The sequence below is a fragment of the Panulirus ornatus genome, chromosome 51 (genome assembly GCF_036320965.1).
Source record: "Panulirus ornatus isolate Po-2019 chromosome 51, ASM3632096v1, whole genome shotgun sequence".
Lineage (NCBI taxonomy): Eukaryota > Metazoa > Arthropoda > Malacostraca > Decapoda > Palinuridae > Panulirus > Panulirus ornatus.
The window spans coordinates 1,957,952-1,984,966 of NC_092274.1; the positions used below are offsets into that span (position 1 = coordinate 1,957,952).

The following is a 27,015-nucleotide window of genomic DNA, read 5'->3' on the forward strand; positions in this document are numbered from 1 at the left end:
GAAACTGAACCTTCACACATAAGAAAACCTCAACTTCCTATTGTGGGCAAATTTGAACCTCCCCTCCTCGAACTTGATTCCCTTACTGTGTAAAGTTGAACGCCTCACTGTGTGGAGTTGAACGCCTCACTGTGTGGAGTTGAACGCCACACTGAGTGGAGTTCAACGCGATTCCTTTGTTCGTCCTGAGCTTCTGATTATCCTGCTCTGTTCTGGCCATTTCCCACGGGGCATTTACGGCAAATGTTCCCGTAAATGAGTCACCTCTGTTATCTTAAAGCTAGCTCTGTTATCCTGCTGTTACTGGCCATTTTCCACGGGCCATTTGTAAAAAATGCCGGCCATTTCCAGTCACAATTGTTCTCTCAAACATTACTGAATTATCCTGTGGTTTCTGGCCATTTTCCAAGGGCCATTTATAGCGAATGCCGGCCATTTCGAGCGGCTGTTCTTCTCTTGAACATTACCATCTAAAGTTTCGTGCATTTAGCATATCCTTTTCTTTCTCGGCTCTTCCACTAAATCCACCATTTCTTAACCTGGTTAGATTTTTTTCCTCTCCACTCTCACATCTCTCGGTCAGAGTGGCCGCATGAGCGCCGTGCGTCGTGCGTGTGCATGGTGATTCATGCGCCCCAGGACATGCGGGTGCTTTGTCTGTGTGCGTGACTCCCCCCATGCACTCTTCTTCTTAAGTTCTTTAAGGACGAAGGACCTCTGTGCTTGCGTCGTGTGTGTGTGTGTGTGTGTGTGTCTTCACCTTGTATGTATGCATCATGTCTTGATCGACAAGTCCGAAAGGGGAGAATGAACACCTGTGTTGGGTGTGGGCCGACTGGATGTGTGGTTTAAAGGTACTTGAAAGCACATCGTATCATCAGGCAATTTCATTATGGAAGAATTAAGACGATACAAGAGTAACTGAACACGCACCTCACTACCCAGGCCACACACACACACACACACACACACACACACACACACACACACACACACACACCCCTCCCCCCCTAACCACAAAATACCCCCCTACTTTCCCTTTACATGCATGTACGAATGCTGTATTGCTCCTCCTCTTAGAAAACGAGGAACAGCTGAATGATAATCTAAACCAGTCATAAAGTAAATCTCACTATTCACGTCATCCCCCCATTTTCTCCCAGGCTAAAAAGAAATAATAGCCTTACAAATGACGCGTCGTAATCACAAGACCAGTGCAAACGGACACCGACAGATGTCTCTCCCTGAGGCACGCCGCATACCACGTTGTGGTCTTTAGTCCCTCACGCAACGATATGACTCCCGCCAACCTCTCCCACCCTAGTTGTTCATCCGCCTCTTATGTCTGCCTTCGTCGTCTCAGGCAAGACAGTGCTTCACACGGTAACTGAAAAGACCTTTTGTATGTCTTAATAGTCGACCATTTCTCTGCCTCAATAAATTGTATAGAAAACGTAGGGTGGACGCTTACAATTACTGAATTGTATTACATCCTAAACCCTCCAAAATTATACATGTATAAACCAACCAAAAGATGAGTAATTCTTAAAAATGACCGTAAAGACTATCCAGGGTTAGCCATTTAACACCAGACACGTAAGGAAAATGCTAATCTCACCACAGCATAAATAATTAAATAAATTCCACTTATGTTAGACGACCGATTTTATCACATCAGAGATGAGAATATAACAAATATACTCCACAAATACATTCCTGCATAAAAAAACATTATTACATATGTATGGAAAGTTGAGGAAAACTGAGATGCAAATGAGGTTTGAAAATGTTGTATAATAGGAAAATAATTGCAATATCATAAACAAGAAGGTTGTCACACACACACACACACACGCACACACACACACACACACACACACACACATATATATATATATTTTTTTTTTCCAAAAGAAGGAACAGAGTGGGGCCAGGTGAGGATATTCCACAAAGGCCCAGTCCTCTGTTCTTAACGCTACCTCGCTAACGCGGGAAATGGCGAATAGTTTAAAAGAAAGAAAAAAAGAAATATATATATATATATATATATATATATATATATATATATATATATATATATATATATAATCACGGGTCTAGTCATACACATGTGCCGCCTGCATAAACACAAACTTAACTTTACAAACACATGACAGAAGAAGACGTAGGGTACTCGAATCCTGCTCAAGCCACCACTGCAGACAACAACACAAACCTGTTCATGTTTAACCACTGTAGACACGACATTACACCTACACAGACACGTCCACCTAATCATACAAAAGCATCCACTGTGGAGAACACGAAGCTAATCCATCCACTGATGAAAAAAAAAAAAAGGAATTTAAATACATAAAACAGACTAATCACGAAGAAACACCTGATGGTAGAACTAATCACCAATAAACTCCCCAAATCGTACTACTAATCACCAATAAACAGCTAATCGTAGGCCTAATCACCAATAAACACCTGATCGTAGGCCTAATCACCAATAAACACCTGATCGTAGGCCTAATCACCAATGAACACCTAATCGTAGACCTAATCACTAATAAACTCTCTATCGTACTTATCACCAATAGACAGCACAATCACAGACCTAATCACCAATAAACACCCAATCGTAGACCTAATCACAATAAACACCCGATCGTGGAAAGCCCCAAGCGTCTACGATCAACATACCACTCACTTCTTACCCACAAAATCATCAGCACACAATCACATCAGCGTATACAGACCTGGAAACATTAGACATTACTGATGAGTAACGCAAGAATTATACATGTAACACAGGCGAATACCAGCCACACTGTGGACAGAAGGCGGCCTACTTATGCGAGTGTAAATATCAACTTTCCCTAAACTCTTCCTTTACTCTGATTTAACAGAATACTTACTGGATTTCTTTGGCTGGACTATACTCTTCTTGTCCTCCTCGTCCAGCTGGTCTTCCCTTAGTTTCCAGCGACGCACTTGCTCCTCCCGCATCTTGCAGAAGAGGATTTGTTTCTGCTCTTCGTCCAGCTCCGCCAGGAGTTCTGGATCGATGTACATATCGTTGAGGATTTGCTGGAGCATCTTGGGAATTTCACTCTTATTACGCTTTCGAAAGGGCGACAGTTGGCCAGAGTTTCCCCCGGTGTGACAAAAAATGGTCCAGGCTGTTGACCGTGAGAGAAAACGTACTTTTCCCTTCAAGTTTTAGGGGAGACTTTGTCGATTGTTTCCAAGGTGACCAAAACTTCTACGGACTGTGTACTGTTTTACGTAACAGACTAAAGCTTTAGGGGAGCCTTTTTCTTTTTAAAGTTTTATGTGACACATCTAAGTTTTAGGGGAAATTTCTGAGTGTAGTTTAAGTTAAAAAAACCTTCTTGAGAATTTCACTCTTAGTGTCTATAAATTACGACAGTTGGCCGTTCCCTCATCACAGAAAACGGTCCCAGCGGTCCAGTGACAGAAAATGCATACTTCCCAACTATTTTACGGGACACTTGTGTAAAGTCTTAAGTATCATACCACCTGTAATCTCGCGGTTTGTGCAAGTTTTTACTCATCTTTGATCACTCGGTTCTACCATTATTTCCTCAATATTCATCTATGATGCAGATGCGCTGTGGGCTGCCGTCCTCCATGATTTTTCCTCTTCAATTCCGTAACTCGAACTGAAAAGAGAATATAAGTTGAAAATGGCAAAATATTTTATAAGTTGTAATGGTAGACGTAAATATACATAATATTTAAAGACTGTTACCCATTTCTACAGTGAGGCTGAGAAATTCCCGATGGAATTGTATAAATCTAAATCAAAATTCTAAATCACTTAGAACCCTTTGTTGGGGTGAATACCAGAGGATACTGGCCATTTTAGCCTTTTTTTTTACGACCGCTGTTAAGCCGGAGGGAGAGGTGGGTGACCATACATTGCACTGTTCTCCAGATGATAGCCTGGTCGTGGACCAGTAGGTCCAATATCACCCGTTCTTCCAAACGTACCCCTCCCTCGTCCTGTCCTCCAGCAGATAACTCATCAAGGACATTAAAGTCCACTTGCTATCAGTCCTTCCTGTGTGTGTATCCCCCCTCTACCATAATGTCAGGGCAGTGTATTTTCCATTGATCATTTTTAAATCTGGAGACTCGAGCGAAATGGACCTCACCTTAGGTTAGTAAAGTGTAAGTTGAGGTTAGGAAGAACAAATATTAAGACTAGCTTACGTTCAGTAGCAGGGTAAGTTGACCTACGTTGGGTTTAAGAGAACCATTAGGGATGAGTGTGGACGTCTGGAGGTGAGAAAAGGAGACCTTAAGACGTAGATCATGATGACTGGGGTCATATTGTGTCGGAAATATTAGTGTGCGTGATCTTAAGACCAGTGAGGTACTGTATTGCTACAGCGAAACCCCCTCGAGGTACTATATTAATACAGCGAGACAACCGTGAGGTACTGTATTCATACAGCGAGACAACCGTGAGGTACTGTATTAATACAGTGGACATCAATGAGGTACTGTATTACTACAGGGGGGACAACAGTGAGGCACTGTATTAATCCAGCGACACAACAGAGCAGTACTGTATTAATTCAGCGAGACAACCGTGGGGTATACTGTATTATGACAGGGGGACAACAGTAAGGTATTGTATTAATACAGCAAGACACTGACGATGTATGGTGCCCGTGCGCTGTGGGGATGGGACATAGGAAAGCATCGCCTCGCATCATGCACGCGCGTGCATACGTCATTCCTATTTGCGTGTTGCGGGGGGGGGGGAGTTTTACGCTCGCGTTACCAAGCGTGATGCAAGCATACGCATTAATACCGTCCTTCAAAACTCTGCGCATGAAAAACACCCACAAATTCCATACCATTTGAGATAATGACGTAGTGCTGAAGCCACCATTAAATGTGATTCAAAAGTTTCGTAATAGAAAATTCATTGGAAAAAAAAATAGATATGGCGAATTTTAAGAGCATCAAGTTGGCCAGCGAGTGCGAAGTCACGCACGACTCAGCCAGCCCTTCCGATACTAATTCAGCGGCGACAGGCACCCCAGAGGAAAAGGAAAGTGACAGGGGCCATTGTGGAAGAGAGGGGGGCGGGTGGCTGTTGCATAAGAGGCCCAGAGAATGAAACAAGTGAGCGGCGGCGTCGGCGTCGACTTGCGCGCGGCAGCTGCGCACACAGACACACACACCATGATATATACACTCTCCCGCGGGTCGTGTAACCCAGCGCCTGCATCTCCTTCCCCGAGAAACTGAACACTGCCTTCATTGTTCCATTGATTCATTGTAAAGTGGTTGTGGTCGTACGCTTGAACGGGCCAGAATATACATCCCAAACCCTCAAAATGGAGTTTAAAAAAAAATACGAGTTATTCTTGGTCGCTGCATTGGATTAAAGGCGTTATTTTGTCAGCCTTTACCCCACTAGAACAATCCTTCAGAGTCCCGTTCTACCTGAATCATCGGTGTAAAGTCTCATGGACGTGTCCTAAGCCTTATAAAGGAGTTGGGTTAGTGTGTAGGCAAGAGGTTGAAGCAGATGTGTGTGTACTGGGCTTACCCGTCCAGCCTGGTCCGCCACCGTGTCGCCCGGGCACGGGGCAACGCTCGCTCCAGGGCCCACCACCGCCGCCTCCTGCGCCTGCGCGTCATTCGTTCTCGCTCATAATTTAGTCAGTCGATATGTATATGTATATATTCTACGGTCAGTACGATACATTTACTCGACCCGATCAATTATAAATAACGAACGCTCTGATAACTATCTTCTTTTGCTGTAAAGATAGTTATGAGGAATATAGATTAAGGACTAAATGTGTATTGTTACGAACGATTGAACACGCTACGTGTTTATGATATGTTCATGACCGTCATATTAAAAGGTACATTTGTACAGCATATTTGAGACGCTTAGCCAACTTGCTGGCTGCCGCCACAGATTACACAACTACGAGTGGTAGCGGCTTATTGTCAGATAAATCAAGTTTTATGGAGTATTTATAAAAGTAAAATTATATCGAAGATAAGTGAACGCCTGACACACACACACACACACACACACGACACACACACACATTATATATATATATATATATATATATATATATATATATATATATATATATATATATATATATATATATATATATCTTTTTCTTTCGTACTATTCGCCATTTCCCGCATTAGCGAGGTAGCGTTAAGAACAGAGGACTGGGCCTTAGAGGGAATATCCTCACCTGGCCCCCTTCTCTGTTCCTTCTTTTGGAAAATTAAGAAAAAAAAAAAAAACGAGAGGGGAGGATTTCCAGCCCCCCGCTCCCTTCCCTTTTAGTCGCCTTCTACGACACGCAGGGAATACGTGGGAAGTATTCTTTCTCCCCTATCCCCAGGGATATATATATATATATATATATATATATATATATATAAGAAGATTGGAGCGTATGTACTGACCAGGCGACCGTTCCACTGTAAAGTCTCATTGCCGCTCGGGACAGATTCGCGGAAACATCTGTTACTGGAATAAGAAGAAGAGGATTGAACACTCCTCCCCGGACGATGGTAACGGAGAGGCTGATGCAACACGATGCAATGTCCTTCTCCAGCAGAGGTTTTTTCCCCCATATTTTCTTTTTTTTTTTCACATGATAGCCTGAGGCGTTGTGAGCATCTGATGCAGGTGTTCCACTTGTTTGACCAGAGCCTCTCCCTCTCCGACACAGCCATTGTGTGTGTTGCTCTAACACACAAGTCACAAAAGACGCCATTTTTTTTCCCCCTCCTTCATGTCCGCGAACCGATATTGATGTCGTGGATGAAACCCTCCGTGGCACAGCGGTCAGCGTTCATGGCTGTGGCTCATTCATGGGGTTGAATGAACATGAAGTTCGAGTCTTGGCGGCGGCAGTCGGTCCTCGGTTCACCCCGCTGTTCATCCTCACCCTAAGGGGGGTCGGTTGACAGACGTGAGCACCGGGTATATATATATATATATATATATATATATATATATATATATATATATATATATATATATCCTTCATTAATCTTGTGACTTATACCACTCGGGCCTAGCACGCTCCCTACTGCATTCCTGTATACCTCCTCCACCAGCCTTGAATTACGATCCATCTGAGCTCTCCTGGAGACTTGAGAGTATCGCTAACAACCGGTGACCAGAGTGAGTCACCTTCGTAACCTTGGAGGGGGAGATTATAACCTTACCTTGTGGGCTGATGGCGCAACTCCTGCCTTCCTCGAACCCTGGACTCGCGATGCGGTTCAGCCTTCGGGAACAGGTTCTGCACATGGACCCGATCATTACGGTGAAGGACCCATGTTAGCTAACTGTCTTTGTTCTCCGTAATGACCAGCCACAATCGGCCTTCACAGTTGGGTGCTGAACCAGCCAGGATGTGGGCTGTTGTGTAAGTCTAAGAGTTGTGATATCCAACGGGTTAATTTGAGCCAAGGAGCGGCCATAGACAGCCTGGTGGTCCCAGATGATGACACCCGAAACCATATAGTCTAGTTCTGGCCTTATATAAGACGTGGACACCTCGCTTAATGCTTCCTTATCCATATATACTTGATTGTACTCAGTAACGCTGACCACTGCACCACGGAGGCGCCCCTGTGTGTGTGTGTGTGTGTGTGTGTGTGTGTGTGTGTGTGTGTGTGTGTGTGTGTGTGTGTGTGTGTGTGCAATTCGACCCCCACCTGACCATATCCTGACTCCCATCGTCCATATTTCTTCTACTGGTGTCCCCCCACAGGCTCTCATTATGGACGCAACACAAGCCAGGTTGCGCTGTCGTCTTTTTTCATGCCACGTCCAGACTTGGCCTCCCGCTCGCAAAGTTTTGGGGGTTCCCATCTGCCACACGGCTATTTGTACACCTCTGTGTATATGTACCTGCCACATGTGACTCTACATATGGCGACGACAGGTGATATCTGCTTCGTATATGACCCACTTAGCCAACACCCTTAACATTAACACGCGATATAAATATATACAGGACATTTGTGTCGTATATGACCCACTTAACCAACCCACTTATTACTTAACACTTGATAGAAAGCTGGACAAGACACATGGAGTCTGCCCTCTCTACCACAGCGAGAGATACACCACAGGCATGTTCCCCCCACCACGGGAGGCCCCCAGGCCAACCCAGGTACCAAAAGGTCACTGGGGGAATTTCCCTTCCACTTGTTTCCAGGATGGACTCAAAAAACCCTTAGGGATAGAAAAGGGTTATATGGGGGGCGGGGACACCTCTGCCCCCAACACGCCTGCCCCCCTTCCACCCCTCATGTCAATGTTCTGGGGTATGTACATTCCTCTCCCTTCTGTCGCCAATTGCCCCTAACGACTAATACAAATTCATATAAACAAATACTTAATGCAAACGTCCACACGATATCTGCGCTTAATTACCGTCCATGAGAAATATAATCTATTAATAATCTATCTAATGTAAACACGAGACAACATGGCAACAGCAGCGATCCCTCTCTTGTGTCACTTATTAAGAAAAAAAAACAAAAAAAAAAGTTGTCTTGAGACCGCTTGGCTCCTGCCTCTCTCTGTTTTAAGTCGATATTAAGGACGGCAGAAACCTCCCCGAGGGTTTGCAGTCGTGCTTTTAAGGACGTCCAACTTTAGGGAAAGGGAAAGGGAAGTGGGGGGAGTATGAGACGACCTACCTACCTCTCTCTCTCTCTCTCTCTCTCTCTCTCTCTCTCTCTCTCTCTCTCTCTGAGCCGCTTCTCAAAAGTGTGCCCCACTCCAGCTCAAGTGGTTGGAAATACGTCTTCTCCCTGGCAACACCACACTGCCACCACCACTGCCACACTGCCACCACCACCACCACACCACTGCCACAGTACAACTACCACACTGCCACCACCACCACACCACTACCACACTGCCACCACACGACTACCACAGTACAGCTACCATACTGCCACCACCACCACCACACCACTACCACACCGGCACCACCACCACCACCACCACCACCACACCACTACCACACCGGCACCACCACCACCACCACCACCACCACACCACTACCACTACCACACCACTACCACACTACCACCACCACAACACCACTACCACACTACCACCACAAGTGCTGGTCCGGAGGCGCTGACACCAACACATCTTCTCAGTACGTCCCCTCTCCTAGTCCCGAGACGCCCCTCCCTCACTGGCAATGTCCTGGGACGGCCCCCTTCCTCGTCCTGTCCTGAGGCACCCTCCTTTGCTAGCTCCGTCCTTGGACGACCCCTTACTCGTGGTGTCCTGGGACACTGTCCCCCGTCTCCCTAGAACGCCCGCTTCCTTAAGTCCCGTCCTGGGACGACCGCGACTGGACGGGACGGGATGGACAGGGGGAGGGGTGGGGGTTTAGTGGGCTGGGTGTTGGAGGGGACCAGCCGGCTAGGGTGGGCTGTCCGGAGGGAGAGGGGGAGATGTAATGGTGATGCTGGGGTGAGGGGGGAAGCCAACCACCTGTCGTGTTCCCGGTCCCCCAGGACGTGGGCCTGGGGGACCTGGGGTGTCCTGGGCTCGGGGGGGATGAGATGATGGGGTGAAGCAGCTGAGGGACTGGGGGGGCAGCCTGGGGGGTAACGCCCAGAGCCCCCCCAAAAGCTCACGACCTGGCTTATGTGGCGCCAGACACCCCCGTCCCCCAGTACACGCTACCACCACACTCCCTCCCCCCTTTGTACACGCCACCACCACACCCCCTTACCACAGTACAAGCCACCGTCACCCCCACCCCCCCCAGTACACGCCACCAGCCCCACACTACAGCGACGAGCCATAAGAACACCAGCACGTCAGACACACACGACTCATCCAAAAAAGATGAAGAATACGAAAAAAAAAAAACATCATGTAAAATCGGCAGCCCGATCGGTCGACCGATCCATCTGCATCACACCAAAACCGATAACAGAAAATAAAAGAACCGAAGTAAATCACAAGGGATATCCCCATCGTGCATTGCCTGGGATATCCCAAGACGAATTTGATGGGTGAAAGTGCTCATGGGTAGCGTGTGTGTGTGTGTGTGTGAGGTCAAGGACGAAGGGTTGTATAGTGCTGTATACTGTAGCTTACCCACCCCACACCACCACCACCACCACCATGGGCTATACGTCAGGACCGGTGGTGGCCCATCCCCCACATGCCCAGCAGGGCATGCCACATGCCCACTACCTCACACTGCCCGCGCCCCCCGGGGCAGGTGGGTAGTGGCGATAGGTTGACAGTGGTAGACAGTGAGGGATGGTTCGGAGAAGCCCCTTTTTTGAGCCAATACAGACTTAATATCGACAGAAACAGAGCCCATTTCTGAGGGTCGCCTTTCTAATGACATGTCCCCCTTCTGTATCCCCGGCCGATCCCAGGGCGGCTGGGATGGGTCGTTGGTCGACCGGGCTGTTGGCAGCCGCAGCCCGCAGGCCCCCCCGGTGTACCCGCCGCAGCTAGGCTGGTCCGGTACGCATTGTAAATGAAGCGGCCAGGGAACTTGTAAATCACTTTACGGTGCATCCTTTCTGATGACGAGAGGATGTGTGGCGGTGTTTTATTTTTGGCCACCATATGTTTCAAAACGGCGTCTGTTTTCTAGTTTTGGGGGTTGTGTTTGATAGTCGTCCACGCCCGTCGTGCAAGATGGATGTTATTTTTGAGTTGGAGAACATATATTAGACGATTTTCTTATGTAAATGATGATATATATATATATATATATATATATATATATATATATATATATATATATATATATATATATATATATATATATTCCATCAGCGCTTAGGTAGTACAGAGATGACAGCCGTGGCGAGTAATTCAATTCCTTTTATCAATAAACAGACGAGTTTGTAAGACGTGATGGTGAACGGAAGTGTTCGTAAGTGGAATCCTGCCCTTCTGCGAACACGCAGGCCACAACTGTGACAAAAAAAAAAAAAAGGAAAAAACAGGTTAAATAGTTGGAAAGCTTAGCGTTGTAGGGAGAGGAGGATATCATAGCGGCTCATCTTCGAGGTGCTAAACGCCACAATAATCATGCGGCACAGTAGCCAACCGGGTATTACACGGCTTAGTTGATAGTGGGGGGCACACAGGCAGCCAGCCCTCGGGAGCAAGTTTATTCACAGAGTCGTGGAATCACTGGGCCATTAAAGGACGCAACATCTGTGAGGAGTTTCAAGGGAGAGAAGTAGAAATAAACTGAGTTTCAGATGCGCCACACTTAACTAGGTTACATCTGCCTGAGTGGGAAAGTCCCCCATGTTTATAATGCCAGCTGTGATGAGACGAAAGCTAGACTGAATAAGTTTGGACATTTTTACAACGGAGGAAAGTGGCTTTAAGTCATGGAGACACATCGGCCAGAGAGGTAGCGTAGTTAGGAACGAGAGAATGGGGAGTGAGGGAGGGAAGTCAAAAGAGGGAAGCTTGGAGATGAGATCCTGATGCCACAGCTTGTCAATAGCTTTCTATATAACATGGTCTATAAAATCTCTCAAACGTGATGACTAGGTGTTATCAAGATAGGGAAAGGATATCACCACAGGATCTTGCTTAGATAAAGCCATTACTGGTAGTTAAGGAGACCAAATTGTTACGTAAACGATCCGACGTGGGGGAGTCGCGTCATTACACCACAGCAGCATGAGAACCAACTACAAGCTTCAAGTCCGTCTCGCTGACGCTACCTCCAGCTGGGGGGGGGGGGGACTGGTCACAGCACCGATGTATATGACAGAGGGAGGTCTGCCACCCCGCGCTTACACCCCGACTCCCCACAAACCATCCACACCTTCTCCCCACACACACACACACACTGCGGCACCCGTGGCTGTCACCCCACTATGGGTGATTTAGCCAGAGTCCTGCGGGCGCCCGAGGGACGCCTCCCGAGGGAGACAGATCCCATCCCTCCCCCCTGCAGAAGGGCTTGTTACAGGGTGGCCTTGTGAAGCGGCTGGGGCGACCATGTTTGTCCAGCTGGTGCAGGTCCTGCCGAGGTCACCCCTCTCCCCACTCCGCTGGGACCTCCCTAGGAGGACGTGGCCTCTTTATAGAGTCCTACCAGCTCCGCCAGAAGGATATGGCCCTCCCAGGGTCCTATCAGAAGAATATGGCCATCCCGGGGTCCTATCAGAAGGATATGGCCATCCCAGGGTCCTACCAGAAGGATATGGCCCTCCCAGGGTCCTACCAGAAGGATATAGCCCTCCCAGGGTCCTACCAGAAGGATTTGGCCCCTCTCAGGGTCCTACCAGCTCCCACCACCACCAGTGTCAGTATCTCAGTCGCCCGAGATAACCACAGACACCAGCACCCACGGCCGTGGCCATGTGTGTTCCCCAGCAACATATGTCCGCGGCACCACATGCCATGCCTCCACGCCCACATACCCACCAGGCCCACATGCCTGCTTGCACAAGCGCTGCCCCTGACGAGAGGAGAGTATGTGGAGCGGTCGACCAGAGGACGTCAGGACCAGTATGTGGAGCAAGCCAACCAGCGAACGACAAGCTGGAGAACGGTGAACCAGCGAACGACAAGCTGGAGAACGGTGAACCAGCGAACGACAAGCTGGAGAACGGTGAACCAGCGAACAACAAGCTGGAGAACGGTAAACCAGCGAACACGACAAAACTGTACTCGGCGTTCAACCATAAGGCAAGAGAACATTACATGTAGCGGTCCACCAGCCACCGACAACTCTTAAAACGATCAACCACAGACGGGAACAATCCATTATGGGAGAGCTGGGGGGGGGGGGGGGGGGAGGAGGATAACATTAAGGCAGGCCTTAAGGGAATAATACAACTCCCTATATGGCAACACAAGACCATCTCGCAGACAGTTGCCACTTCGCCTTTTCCGTGACGCAGGTGGACGATCAACCCTTAATAACTCTATCGTCCATCCGTCTTTATGTGTGTGATAATCGCCTATAATAATCCCAAGACACAAATGACCCATTGGTATTGTCGTTAACACGAAGGTATGAAGAGGAAGAGCATTGAATGAAATATACGGGTTTGTCCATAGACCGCCATATTTGGTACGCGCAAGTCATGGCCAGATTAAAATTTGCAACCCCGATATTGTCCTTACCCAAACACCTGCTCACACGGTGGCGGCTGCAAATGCCAAGTTCAGAAGGTGATATTAAGGTGAGATATATAATCAGGTGCCTTCTTGCTCGCTTGAACGCTCCGCGCACTGAGTGATGGCGATCTAGTCAGTTGCATCTGTTCTCACGGCCGCGCGCGCCCAGCTAAACAAACCGTCTTCAGTGTAACCCCCAAAAATGGTGACTATATCTCCCACGGGGCCTCCGTGGTGTAGCGGTTACTGACCGTCACGCACGCACGGGCCCGCCTGGGAGCCTAGACAGGCATGGGTTCGAATCCTAGTCACTACATCCTGTCCACAGTACACCCAGCTGCTCATCCTCCTGTGCCACCATTGGCTCACAAGTACACTCATATTTTACTTATCCGTTCCCGAGAACGTCCAGTAACTTGGCCATGTGATAGGGGGCAGGCTAATGCCTCGCGAGGTGGGTCGTTGCTATGTCTGCTTCTTTCCCTCCACCGTTAAGCTTTAGAACTCTTGACCCTCTCGTGCAATACCTTACCACCTGACCCTCAAAGTAGGGCTGGTCCTGGAACAAGACATCCATTTCTCCGAGATCAAATCGCACGACAGGAAATGGATCATTTTAAAGAACTAAAATGAATTGATATGTTTCACCTCTGTCTAGATTAGGGGAAAAATATGTATGAATGCGCTTTCCGGAGAATTGAACCCGTTGTTCAACACAATGTTATTGCAAAGCCAATCGCAATTATGGATGAGTTACCAGTTAGATATTTTCCTTGGATTAAGCCGTCAACATATGGAGTGCGGAAAGCATACACACACACACACACACACAGAGCACTAGGTGCAGCAGCTGTCATCCGTGGCATACATTTATCATTTACACTGAAGCACGGCAGCCATTGTTGTGTTATTATACACATTATATACATATATATACATAAACACTGCCAGATGCATTTCCTTCGCATATCAGGCAAAAAAAAAAAAAAATAATTCCTTCCTGTAAATATTAATTGTCCCCATATACAACCTGTGATGGATTACACATGAAATAATTCGGAGGAAATTATGCTACATCGTAATTATCATAAATGGTAGATAAATCATTTAGCAGCTTATGTCATTAACCGTTGTTTACCCCAAGCGTCACAGTGACGTCACACCGCGGCCATTTTGAATGACTCAAAACAAAAATAGCGATGCATCAACGCAGTTTTTATGCTCATTCAAACTGCGGCCAAATACGCAAGAAATCAGCGCCACCACAATTAAATGGGTGTGGTTAATGATCACGCGGTCCGCTGTACTTATTTGGTGGACAAAATGGACATTATAAGAGTCCAGGAAGCAGAATTACTGACGGAACAAAAGCGCGAGCGAGCGGAAGTACGGGCGAATGACAGCCCGGACGCACGTCAGTATGGGCGAACGAAATTACAACGAAGTCGATTTTCTAAACGTTTTTATCTGGTGATTAACAGTGACCAATAGGGAGTGAATGCAGCAGCCAGTGACAGCGTTGATCATTAAGCTTGTACACAAGTGCAGCGTTGACCACGAATCTTGTACACAAGTACAGCGTTGACCACGAAACTTGTACACAACGCAGCGTTGACCACGAGGCTTGTAGGCTAACGCAGCCAAGTAGGAGACTTGTAGACAAGTGGGCTGTCGACAAGTTTGACCAGACCAATCATGCTCAACGAGGGACAACAATGGTGGAGGCAGGGCCGCTGACGTTGAACGTGCTGGCCCCGGGGTCTTGGTCGTTAAGTCAACTACATCCTGCTTGGCTAGCGATCAACGCTGACGGGGAGCACAATAGGCGAGGCACACAGGCTGTGCTGTGGGGAGAGGCAGCGTGTGGGGAAAGGCAGCGTGTGGGGAAAGGCAGCGTGTGGGGAGAGACGATGTGTGGGGAGAGATACCGTGTGGGGAGAGATAGCGTGTGGGGAGAGGTACCGTGCAGGGAGAGACCTTGCGGGGAGAGAGATAGTGTGGGGAGATATATCGCGTTAGGAGAGACATTGTGTGGGGGTGAGGCTTCCAGTACCCCTCCTTGAAGGGTCGTTCAGCTGTCGTCTCTCAGTGGTCGTTATATGGGGGGTGGGGCACGACCATCACTACCCTCGAGGGTAGGGCTAGTACGACCCCATGCCACTGGTGGGGTCGTCGTCTCCGTCTGTGGAAGGACACGACCCCACGACGACCACCCCCACGGCTGAAGTGTGCGTTGGGGGTCGTGCGAAGAGAGGGAGGCACAACGACCCCCTCACCCACCCCCCACCACAGCAGTGTGTTGGTATGTGTTGGAAGAATGCAATGTGAAGGTGTGACGACCTCTTTTGGTGGGGTGTGTGTGTGTGTGTCTTACATCACGGATCGTTCCCCTTCGCTGGTGCTGGTTGAGAGGGTGTGTGTGTGTGGAAGGGGGGGGGGGCAGGGGGCGAGGTCACCAAAGGTCGTAGGCAGTCGTGCGGGACGACCCTTCACCCCAGGACTGGGAGAAGGGGCATGGGGGGTGGGGGGGATAAGCACGACTCCCCAACGAAAATCACTTTTATTCCAAACGTGCGACAAAATCGATGAGAAAAACACACACACACACACACACACACACACACACACACACACACACACACACACAGGTCAAAGGTCACCTAAACTGGCCTTTTTTTTCTGCAGGCCATAGACCACACTCTGGTCTTAGGCCCCGAGGACCAGGGGTCTGCACTGCAGGTGGAAGGGGTTGGTTTCTAGTCTAGTCTGGTCCCCTCCCTGGGTACAGGGGCCCCGCGATCTTAGCTTAAGCTAACAGGGGCGAGCTAAGCCAGACAGCTAGAAAGGTGGACAAGCATTCGTAGCTAACAAAAGGACCTCATTATATCACAAGAACTTTTTTTTTTTTTAATGCTTTTCAAATCCACTTTCCTGGATCTGAACGGTGTCGGAGGCTTGTCTCTACCCACCCCATCCCAGTCATCGACCAAGGGGTCGTTTGGATGGTCTTTTTACATTGGCCTTATCGACCGGTCCACGTGCCATGGCGTGGGCCACACATCGCAGGCACTCGACACACAGGGACCGTATGCAGGTATGAGGATACGAGTGGGTATGGGGCACGCTGCAGAGGTGGGCTGAGGGGCCCCCATGTATTTTAGGTAAGTTATAGTGGTGGGTTGAGGGCCCCCATGTATTTTAGGTAAGTTATAGTGGTGGGTTGAGGGCCCCCATGTATTCTAAGCAAGTTATAGTGGTGGGTTGAGGGCCCCCATGTATTCTAAGCAAGTTATAGTGGTGGGTTGAGGGCCCCCATGTATTCTAGGCAAATTATAGTGGTGGGTTGAGGGCCCCATACGTGTACCGTCCATAGACATCAATGGTGGGCCAATTTGGCTTGCGAGAGACATGACGTAAGACACAGGAGATTAAGTGGGATATGGGTAGCCCAGCAGGGTGGGCGAACCTGGCGGCAGGGTGGGCAAATGGCCAGAGAAAGAGAGAGACGTGGGGGTGGGCGCGAAGGCGACCTCGGGCGTGGCTTCTGGCTCGACAGGTTGGACGGGGGTCAAACCCGCATAGGTTCGAATCCCGGTACCGTGGTCAGTCGCCGCTCCACCGTCACCCCAGCTGTTCGTCCTCCCCTTGGGGGGTCAGGCGATATTATACTTAAGTATGTGGTTACTTACCCCCATCGTGTAGCGTTCGAGGGTAGAGAACACCCCTTTCCCTCACTTCACGACTCCCCGTTCGTATCCCCACAAGCAGTGTGTTTACAGCTCGCATTTAGAAGAATTAGCGCCACGGAAAGCACCGCTGGACGCGTCGCAATCCCCCGTAGGTGTTGTTTACGCGTGGCGCTCAAACTCCCGAGCAAACAGGGACGCCAGCGAACGCCCGACGGCGCCCAGTACACTGACCCGAGTCAGACGATCGAATCGCGCAGATGCGAGAGGACAGCCTTCATTATTGTTCATCCTAGAGTTTATGTGAGTGTGCTCAGGTGCCTTGTGATCTCGCGAAGGTGTTGAAGACGAGGACTGTAAGCGGTGCATGAGCAGGCAGTAACAGACCACTGGATCGTTTCGTGGTTGTTTGTTGGTGGTAGAAGTCATCAAAATGAGGGAAATACTCGAGAGACTTTAGATCTACGAAGGCGCAAGTCGAGTGCTGGTAAATGTTAATCCTGGCGAACATGTCCGTGCAGTTCAAGGGGACTGTGTCATCTGTGTCATCTGTGAAAAGGCTTAGGTGTTGCCAGTGTCTCCTCCATCACCCACCCGTACCTGACCCAAGGGCCCCCCCACAGCTGGAGGGTCGGGGTCGTCCCTATCGCTGCCCGTCCTCCTGACATCATCAGCCCAGAGTATCCTGACATCCCGGCTGACCTTTAGATCTGAAGTGGATCTTTCCTCCTTCGCTTACACGCTCACGAGGGCTTCTCCCTCACCCTCCTCCCGCCACCTACCACACCACCCGTTACCGTCTCCCACAGCCACCATGGGCACCCACTTCCCCCACCCCCTCACCCTTGTTTAAACTTTCCTATGGAGTTCCCATGGCAGTACATTCTTTCCACAGTCAGTTGAGTCAGAAGGAGAGGTTGGCAGAGAGGAGCTTTCGCTGACGCTGTTCCATTTTCACCACAATCTAGACTTGAGTAAGCAGGTAACCTGGTCATAAACCATCAGGTCTTGTGTTATCTGTCCTTGCCATGTCTTCCAGCAGGTAACCTGGTCATAGACCATCAGGTCTTGTGTTATCTGCCCTTCCCATGTACTGCCATGTCCTCCAGCAGATAACCCGGTCATAGACCATCAGGTCTTGTGTTATCTGTCCTTCCCATGTACTGCCATGTCTTCCAGCAGATAACCTGGTCATAGACCATCAGGTCTTGTGTTATCTGTCCTTCCCATGTACTGCCATGTCTTCCAGCAGGTAACCTGGTCATAGACCATCAGGTCTTGTGTTATCTGTCCTTCCCATGTACTACCATGTCCTCCAGGAGATAACCTGGTCACGGACCATCAGGTCTTATCTTGTTTTTGCTCAACACCATCAATCATTTATGTTTTCACGTCTTCAGGAAAAAAGTCTCTGATTACAAGCATCTCTCTCTCTCTCTCTCTCTCTCTCTCTCTCTCTCTCTCTCTCTCTCTCTCTCTCTCTCTCTCTCTCTCTCTCTCTGGGTCAAACGCCAGGTCATCGTCAACAATGGTCGTGGCGCTGCTCTCATGAGCCGGGCCGTCATTCCCCAAAGGGTCGTGCCGTCGTGCTTCAAAGGTCGTCCAGTACTACTGAAATGGTCGCACGGTCGTGCTCAGAAGTAGCAACCAAACGACCTCTGAACAAACACACACACACACACACACACACATTTATTCAGTATGAAAATTAAGTAGCTATACCCCCCCCCCCCCCCATTGCCCGTTATCTCACAACAGGAAGTGTGTGTGTGTGGGGGGGGGAGTGATCTCGCCCCCTTGATAACACTTAACAGAAAACATGATAAGAGGAGCGGCCACTTGCCTCACACCTAGAGAGAGCGAGCCAGGAAGATCACGTCATCCCACGAAGCAGGAATTTAAGATTGTGACGCCAGAACGGCAGAAGCGACTTGACCGTTGGCACCCGGGAGACGCGTCGCAGACCGAAATGGAGAGAGAGAGAGAGAGAGAGAGAGAGAGAGAGAGAGAGAGAGAGAGAGAGAGAGAGAGAGAGTATTCGCACTATCACACCTCGAGAATGTCCCGACATGGATGGCAGTGTGAGACACCAGACATTGCTTCTCATGTCACCAGCACACGATGGCCTCCTCTCACTTATAGCTTAGGGGAGGGGGGATGGGGGACTAGATGGGACAGGGCGGGGCGGGCATTGTGCCCCCGTAACCCCACGGGGTGCTTTGTGGGGGGGGGGGTTGGTGGAGGAGACGAGGCCAGAGGGAGGGGTGACGAAGCACACAGCAAGAACCTGTTCCGCCAGAGTTGGGGAAAAAAGAGAGAGAAAAAAAAGAAAAGTAGACGAAGAGAAGCAGAGAAACGATAGCATTACCTGATTGGTCAGGGGCGGGAAGTGAAAGTGATTCGGGTGTGGGGAGAAGGAAGTGAAGGAAGCGGGGAGGAAGGAAGGGGAGGAAAGAGGAGGGCTCGGTGAATGAATGCAGCCTCACGCATTGTATCTGGGGTACACCACACATTCTTTGAAGGCAGACTTGTTTGTTTGGGATGTACGTACCCCACTCTCTGGGGGACATGTGCCGCACGTATCTAGGGGATGCACCGTTCCCCCATTGTCCGGAGGGCGACCCTATGTTTATCTGTCGGAAGGGCGTGTGTGTGTGCCTCCCCTCATTCCCAGGAGGGCAGGAACGTGTGTCTGCCTTGGGGAAGACACAACACCCCCCATTCTCCGGGGGCTGGGCAGCCTCGCACCACCACACACCCTGACAACAAACCAAAACAAGTCTAGCAGGATCCCCAGAACCTGAACTTACCTGAGACTTGTTTCTGACCTGTTCCTCTGTTGCTCAACCAGGCAGGTCACCTCGATAATCTTCTCTGACCTTTGACATACATAACCCATCCTTCTACAGGCTCTGGTGTATTATTGCGATGACCTCAGGGGGCATCTCAGGACCTACCTGACGAAGATATTGAAGGGGACCGCGTTCCCCGGGAGCTGCTACCCAAGGCCCACCTGTCGAAGGCAGCGGTAGGGAGCACGCGCAACATAGCCACCCAAGACCTACCTGACGAAGGCACCGACATGCTACAGCCGTCAAGACCTGACTGACGAAGGCACTGGCAGGGACCTCACACACATCACAGCCAAGCGAGACCTACCTGACGTCCTCGAGGGGTCGTGCCGTCGTGCCCCAAGCGCCGTGCTCAAAAGTCGACAGCTGTGGGCTACGATTGTCGTACTCAGACCCAGAACTCCTCCTTTTAGCTCGACATTCCTTCACTCTACATCGAACAAAAACAGCCCTTAATGAGGACTTCTACCCTGTCGCTCAAAGTACTGCCGAGCCAGACCGTTACTCTTGATCAACCAGGCTATTGGGGCAGCCGCCCAGCAGGTCTGCTAAACCGCAGTATGTCGTTGATAAACCGGCCGCTTTGCTGGTCTTCATAATAATAATAATAATAATAATAATAATAATAATAATAATAGTAATAATAATAAAAGCGGTTATAATAATAATAATAATAATAATAATAATGATAATAATAATAATAATAATAATAGTAATAATAATAAAAGCGGTTATGATAATAATAATAATAATAATAATAATAATAATAATAATGATAAAAGCGGTTAGTGTTGCTGGCCGTGACGCATTCACGGGCCGCCCAGGGTTGAGGGCATAGGTTCGAATCCTGGTTGCACACAAGTCAACCCAGCTGTTCATCCATTCCTTGGTGGAGGGAAGGGGGGGGGGGCGGATGTTAGCCTGATGTCGAAGTCGATATGAGCGGCAGAGATCCGTCGACGGTACTGACGTCGAAGGCTGGGAGAGGAAGGGGAGGGGGGAGGTCTGGATGGTGGGGAAAGGGGGCGACGAGTGTGCGTACAGACGGCCCGACGACGCTCACTGGGGGGAGGTGTGGCCTAGCCAGAGATCTCTGCCTCAGCCCGGGGCTAAACGGGCTGGCTTTGTCCACTGTGCCTGTGGAGGCAGCGAGGACGAAGGGCGCCTGTGGTCAGGCGAAGGTGAGAGCCACACGTAGAGGTCGGTGAGTGCGGAAGCGTCTCGCGGACAGCGAAGGTCAGAGCCACCGAAATCTTTTGAGTTGAGTGCCGAGGTGGTCAAGCAAGCGTCTGTGGCCAAGCTGACAAGAGAGGCTTCGGAGCTCACGCTCAAGCTTTTAGAGAGAGAGAGAGAGAGAGAGAGAGAGAGAGAGAGAGAGAGAGAGAGAGAGAGAGAGAGAGAGAGAGAGAGAGAGACGCGTCAAGAAACTTTTAAGATGGGGTTGTACCGACCCTATTGCCGTGTACTGCTCATGGTGTACCTAAAAAGGGAGTTCCTCTCCCAGTCATCCATCTTGTGAGAGTTCGAAGGAAGAAGGAGTCTCTCTCTCTCTCTCTCTCTCTCTCTCTCTCTCTCTCTCTCTCTCTCTCTCTCTCTCTCTCTCTCTCTCTCTCTCTCCAGATGGCTTGCTTTAACCCCAGAGTGTTTCCAGTGTATCAGGACGGGCCACACACACTGGCCGACACCATATACGCTAAGCTCCCTCAGTCTCAGGGCTATACGACCACAACCACATCCCCTCCTTCCCTCCCGGCCGCTACCAACCCCCCCTCCTTCTCTCATGACGTGGGGACCGGCATTAAATCCGACCCCCACGCAACCCGCTTCCTGTTTCGTCCCTACGGGAAATTCCGAACCATCGTATATATATATGGTTTGTGGGGGGGGGGGGGGGTATTAGGCAGCGTGCGTGCGTGCGTGCGTACGTCCATCCTGCGGTACTGGGAGGTACTGGCTCGGTTGTACGTACGGATTTGGGGACACAGCACCAGTACAGGTGGGGACTGGGTGGGGTGTAGCGGTCGTGTCGTAATGTGGTTCGTGGGAACTGGTTCGCTGCGCTGGGACGTGGGTACGGAGATGAGCTTATAACGGCTCCAGTTACATGGGTACTGGCCCGGTACGACCCCAGTTCGAACTGGGAGGCAGCCCAGGACGGTGGCCGGTGCGTACTGGGGTCGGGGGGCCACTGGTAGCGGCCATGACCGGAATGATGACCACGCAAAAGTCCCAGGTACCGAACCACCTTTCCAGGAACCGACCCTTCTACAGCGACCTCCTGCGGGAGTGGACGTCGTGTGGCAAGACCTTCAACTGAGGACACACACACAAACACACACACACACACACACACACACCGTCATTCTCCGCGGGGGAAATCTGTGTCATCGGCGACGTTCTGGAGGTGACGTCCAGACCCCCCCGTAACGCACCGCCCGTTGCGTCACTTGGGAAGGACGCGTGACGCATTACCCAGGAGCCACGGTCGCGCGTCGCCGTCGAACCGCGTCACGCATGGGGTGGTGTGGGGGGGGGGTTGTGATCGTACACACACACACACACCCTTCCGGGGTGATTAAGTCATTGAGGAGTTTCGTCAGAGCCCAAGGGGGCGTGAGCCAGTCTCTTGTCTCCAGGAAATGAGAGAGAGAGAGAGAGAGAGAGAGAGAGAGAGAGAGAGAGAGAGAGAGAGAGAGAGAGAGCGAGCACGGAGCATTATGCTATTTCTGTATATATCTCAAGGTTAGGTTGAGGATTGTTCTGTGGGGGTGAGGTCGTGGCTGTACCACAAGGGTTGTAGACAATGGTCCAGTTCACCTCCCTCTGCACGACGGTACACGACCCTAGAGCACGACGGTACACGACCCTTGAGCACGACAGTACGACCCTTGAGCACGACAGTACGACCCTTGAGCACGACGTTACACGACCCTTGAGCACGACGGTACATGACCCTTGAGTACGACGATACATGACCCTTGAGCACGACGTTAAACGACCCTTGAGCACGACGATACGAACCCTGAGCACGACGGTACACGACCCTTGAGCACGACGGTAAACGACCCTTGAGCACGACGGTAAACGACCCTTGAGCACGACGGTACACGACCCTTAGGCACGACAATACACGACCCTTGAGCACGACGGTGGCACGTCTTTTGAGCAAGCTTCCATTCTTAAGCACGATGGTGTGGGTACACGTCTGAGTAAGAGATGTTATACCAAGCATTTGTTATTCTTTTCGTCTATGTTATAGGTTACAGTCACGGACCCAAGTCCACAGCAAGGCCGGGTCTTAACGGAAATAAAGAGAGGATTATGAGAAGGGAAAAAGGGGAGACGAGGGAAAGCATTAACGAAATTTTGAGGAAGTGGGGGGAAAAACTGTGGTACAGAATGAGAGAATCGCTGATCTCATGAGTATATATATGATTATCGTCCCCGGGTCATGCAATTGGCCACATCTCATGGTCTGTGTTATATGAATTGAGAGCTCCATTCCCACGTAACAAACCATCCAAACTGATACACTCCTGGTGAACACCTAGGCCCTGATGGTTTCATTTTCATTTCACCAACCGTCCATAACAGTGTGCACAACCCCCCAACAAACAAGTTCAAACCCCGAGAGCTTTCGTCAGTGTAGAATACGGCCATGTGTATCCGCAAGTTCAACATCAAACATGCACATCAAGTTCAAGTTTAGAAAAAAAAAAAGAAAGCAATGTACATTCCAGATGTATTTAGAAAGAAATATAAAGTTTAAACAAGGCAGCTAATGAACCACACCCCAATGCATACAAAAAACAAGAGCTCGAATGTCAGACGAGCCAAATGTCAGAGTTCCATCCCGTCTGTTCCACATAGACTTGAGAGAAACAGCGCGAGAGATGTCTTGTTCCCCATCACTGTGAATTACAGAGACATCCTAATATCAATAGCCAACTGTGGGACCCCAGTCTTTCCCTCGGGATATGCAGAGGTGGGGACACTATGTCTTGAATACGTCTCAGGGAGTTGAATAAGGCAAAGGCATGGAAGGGGTGGGCCAGATAAACGGGAAGGGGGATTAAATGATGGAGGGATGGATGCCGAATATGTAGGTGGGTACTGGAAAGGGGATTTAAGAGGGGGAGGGGGTTGTTTTGTGTGGGGTCACCCGAGATATAACCTCGGTGTATGTCGGCTGTACGATGAATATGGTTTCCTCGTGTGTTTTCCAGCAGGATTTCGCTGTCATGCGCTGGGGTTCGAACGTGGGAGACGAATGCCAACAAGCTCTGTATGGTAACTCGTTAGGGGTCCACTCTTCAGCGTGAGTGTGGCGAGTTCCCTATGATGTAACGCGTTGGGGTTCCACTCCATGCATGAATATAGCCTTCAAGGCCAGAGAGGCTGCAGTGAGTAAGGCGTGGTGGATGAGTCAAGACTGGTGAGTAATGGAGGCAGCAAAACCAGTGAATACAACCAGAATTAAATTAACTACACTGAACAGCCATTTACAGCTGGTATTTACTTCATACCCAGGTTCCGTCCATCGCGTCGCCCCCTGTATACCCCATCGTTCAGTTCACTCTATCCCGTGCACGCCTATCACCCTTCTGCATGTTCAGGCCTAGGCCACTCAGTATCTTTTTATCCTTTTTTTTCTCTTCGAAATATATATTTAGTATCAAATCTCTACCTATATACCCGTTGCTTGCCTCAGGCCCGGGAGACGCCAGGGCGCAGACACATCCCCGCCCACAGCGCCCAACATATCCGAACACAACAGTGCACCCGCCAGCGTTGAGGTAGTTATCTCCGCCAGCGAACATTGTGCCTGGCGTGCAAAATTACCGGCGAATACACACGCATCCTGGGGAACACGGATCCCTACAGGAAATGCAGTTCTGGTGATAACACACACGCGCAATCCAGCCCTGGGGAAAAAAAAACACTACGAAGGTTCTAACTTGCTTTCAAAATGACAGTAAAATGAATCCGTGAGCAATGAAAATATATTATCGTACAGAATCCTTGACTACCAATTCCCAGCCCGTCCTCTTCGTGTTACAGCCTCTCTGTTCTCACTGAGCAGAGCTGATCCCAAACATTCTATTGAGGATTACGTCTGCATGGAAGTCATGCGATCGTCGACACGCGCAAGGAGGCTGCAGTGTGACTACCCATATAAAAATCTGCGATGCGTTCTAGTGGGTCTTGCCTCAGTATATTATAGGTTTCTACTAAAACAAGGCAATGTTTATAGTCTAGTTATATCAACGTGTCCTGGGGTTGTGTATATAGTCTAGTTATATCAACGTGTCCTGGGGTTGTGTATATAGTCTAGTTATATCAACGTGTCCTGGGGCAGTGTATATAGTCTAGTTATATCAACGTGTCCTGGGGTTGTGTATATAGTCTAGTTATATCAACGTGTCCTGGGGCAGTGTATATAGTCTAGTTATATCAACGTGTCCTGGGGTTGTGTATATAGTTTAGTTATATCAACGTGTCCTGGGGTTGTGTATATAGTCTAGTTATATCAACGTGTCCTGGGGCAGTGTATATAGTCTAGTTATATCAACGTGTCCTGGGGTTGTGTATATAGTTTAGTTATATCAACGTGTCCTGGGTTAGTGTATATAGTCTAGTTATATCAACGTGTCCTGGGGCAGTGTATATAGTCTAGTTATATCAACGTGTCCTGGGGTTGTGTATATAGTCAAGTTATATCAACGTGTCCTGGGGTAGTGTATATAGTCTAGTTATATCAACGTGTCCTGGGGTTGTGTATATAGTCTAGTTATATCGACGTGTCCTGGGGTTGTGTATATAGTCTAGTTATATCAACGTGTCCTGGGGTAGTGTATATAGTCTAGTTATATCGACGTGTCCTGGGGTTGTGTATATAGTCTAGTTATATCAACGTGTCCTGGGGTAGTGTATATAGTCTAGTTATATCAACGTGTCCTGGGGTAGTGTATATAGTCTAGTTATATCAACGTGTCCTGGGGTAGTGTATATAGTCTAGTTATATCAACGTGTCCTGGGGTAGTGTATATAGTCTAGTAATATCAGCGTGTCCTGGGGCTGTGTATATAATCAAACAGTTGTCCAACTACGATCATGATACACTCATATAAATCCTACAATAATGCATGAATTACAATTTATATATCGTATAAATCAGTGTAGGTGGACAGCTTCTAATAGCTACCCAATTCCCAAAGAATAACTGTGCAATATGAGATTGAGGGTTGGAATAGGATGGTAGAATATAGATGTAAAACAAATGGGTAAAAAAAAAAAAATAAGAGAAAAAGAAATTCCTTCAGTGTTTATACTGTTTTCTGTCCGTTAACGGAGCGGGAGAAGCCAAATCCTCCGTTCCTGATCGATGGGCCGTTGAAAGCAGAACGGCAAACGGCATAGTTGTGAGGGGGGGGGGGTAGGGCATGGGTTAAACAGACGAAATTTATGGCCTACCAAGCGCCATGATCCCCCCCAGGCGTGTTTGTCCAGCACACACACACACACATACACAGAGAGAGAGAGAGAGAGAGAGAGAGAGAGAGAGAGAGAGAGAGAGAGAGAGAGAGAGAGAGAGAGAGAGAGAGAGACTCAGTGGTGATTTAACCCACAGAAAAGAAAAAGAAAAAGGGGGACTTTATTTCAACTTTCGCGCTTTTAGGTTACGAGATCAGATTAGCGGCTCGTGGAAGCATTATGGACTATTGTTATTCATGATATTCAGTAAGAAATAAATAAAATCCTCGCGAGATCTAGAGAACAAAAAAGAAAATAGAGGAAGGGAGCTGCGACACAATCAAAAGAAATATTAATTTTGCGCGACGTTTTCCCTTCCCGTTCGTTCAAACCAGCCGATACATCTACGAATCCGCTTTCCAGAAAAGTGACTTGTAGTATTTTAGCTAACGCCCCATCGCTCTACGGTGAAATGATAAAGACAAAATCTTAACTTTTGAGGAGGTACAATTAGCTTTCAGCCCTAGACTACGAGCGGCAAAAGTGCCAGACATATCTACTTATGTACGCAGTAAAAAGTTCGGAGCTCGCCGTGAGAACCTGATGGCTTGTATCCTTCAACATCCGATAATGGATGGCACTTGACACTCAAGCTGTTTGTAAAACCAGTTAGTTATGGCCGGACCTGAGAGAAAAAGCGACTGGAGTGTCATTAATGACTTAAGACACACAATAAATGCCTGTCGAGGTGAGTTTACCAAGCGCCCCTCTTAAAGTTGAGGGATTCTCATTTTATGAAGTCACTGTCGCTGAACTATCTCACTAC

The 27,015-nt window shown here is 48.9% G+C and overlaps 1 protein-coding gene across 2 annotated transcripts in view; it reads right to left on the minus strand.

Moving 5' to 3' along the window:
• The window catches only part of LOC139764819 (uncharacterized), a 90,894-nt gene that overhangs the window by 35,092 nt on the left and 28,787 nt on the right, over positions 1–27,015 (minus strand). The window contains exon 2 of one of the 2 annotated variants that reach the window (XM_071691786.1): positions 2,904–3,671. In XM_071691786.1, coding sequence (XP_071547887.1) covers positions 2,904–3,084 — 181 coding nt within the window. In that variant the 5' untranslated portion in view covers positions 3,085–3,671. Of the gene's footprint in view, positions 1–2,903; positions 3,672–27,015 lie in introns of those variants that run through there. The other variant, XM_071691789.1, reaches the window with a different exon arrangement.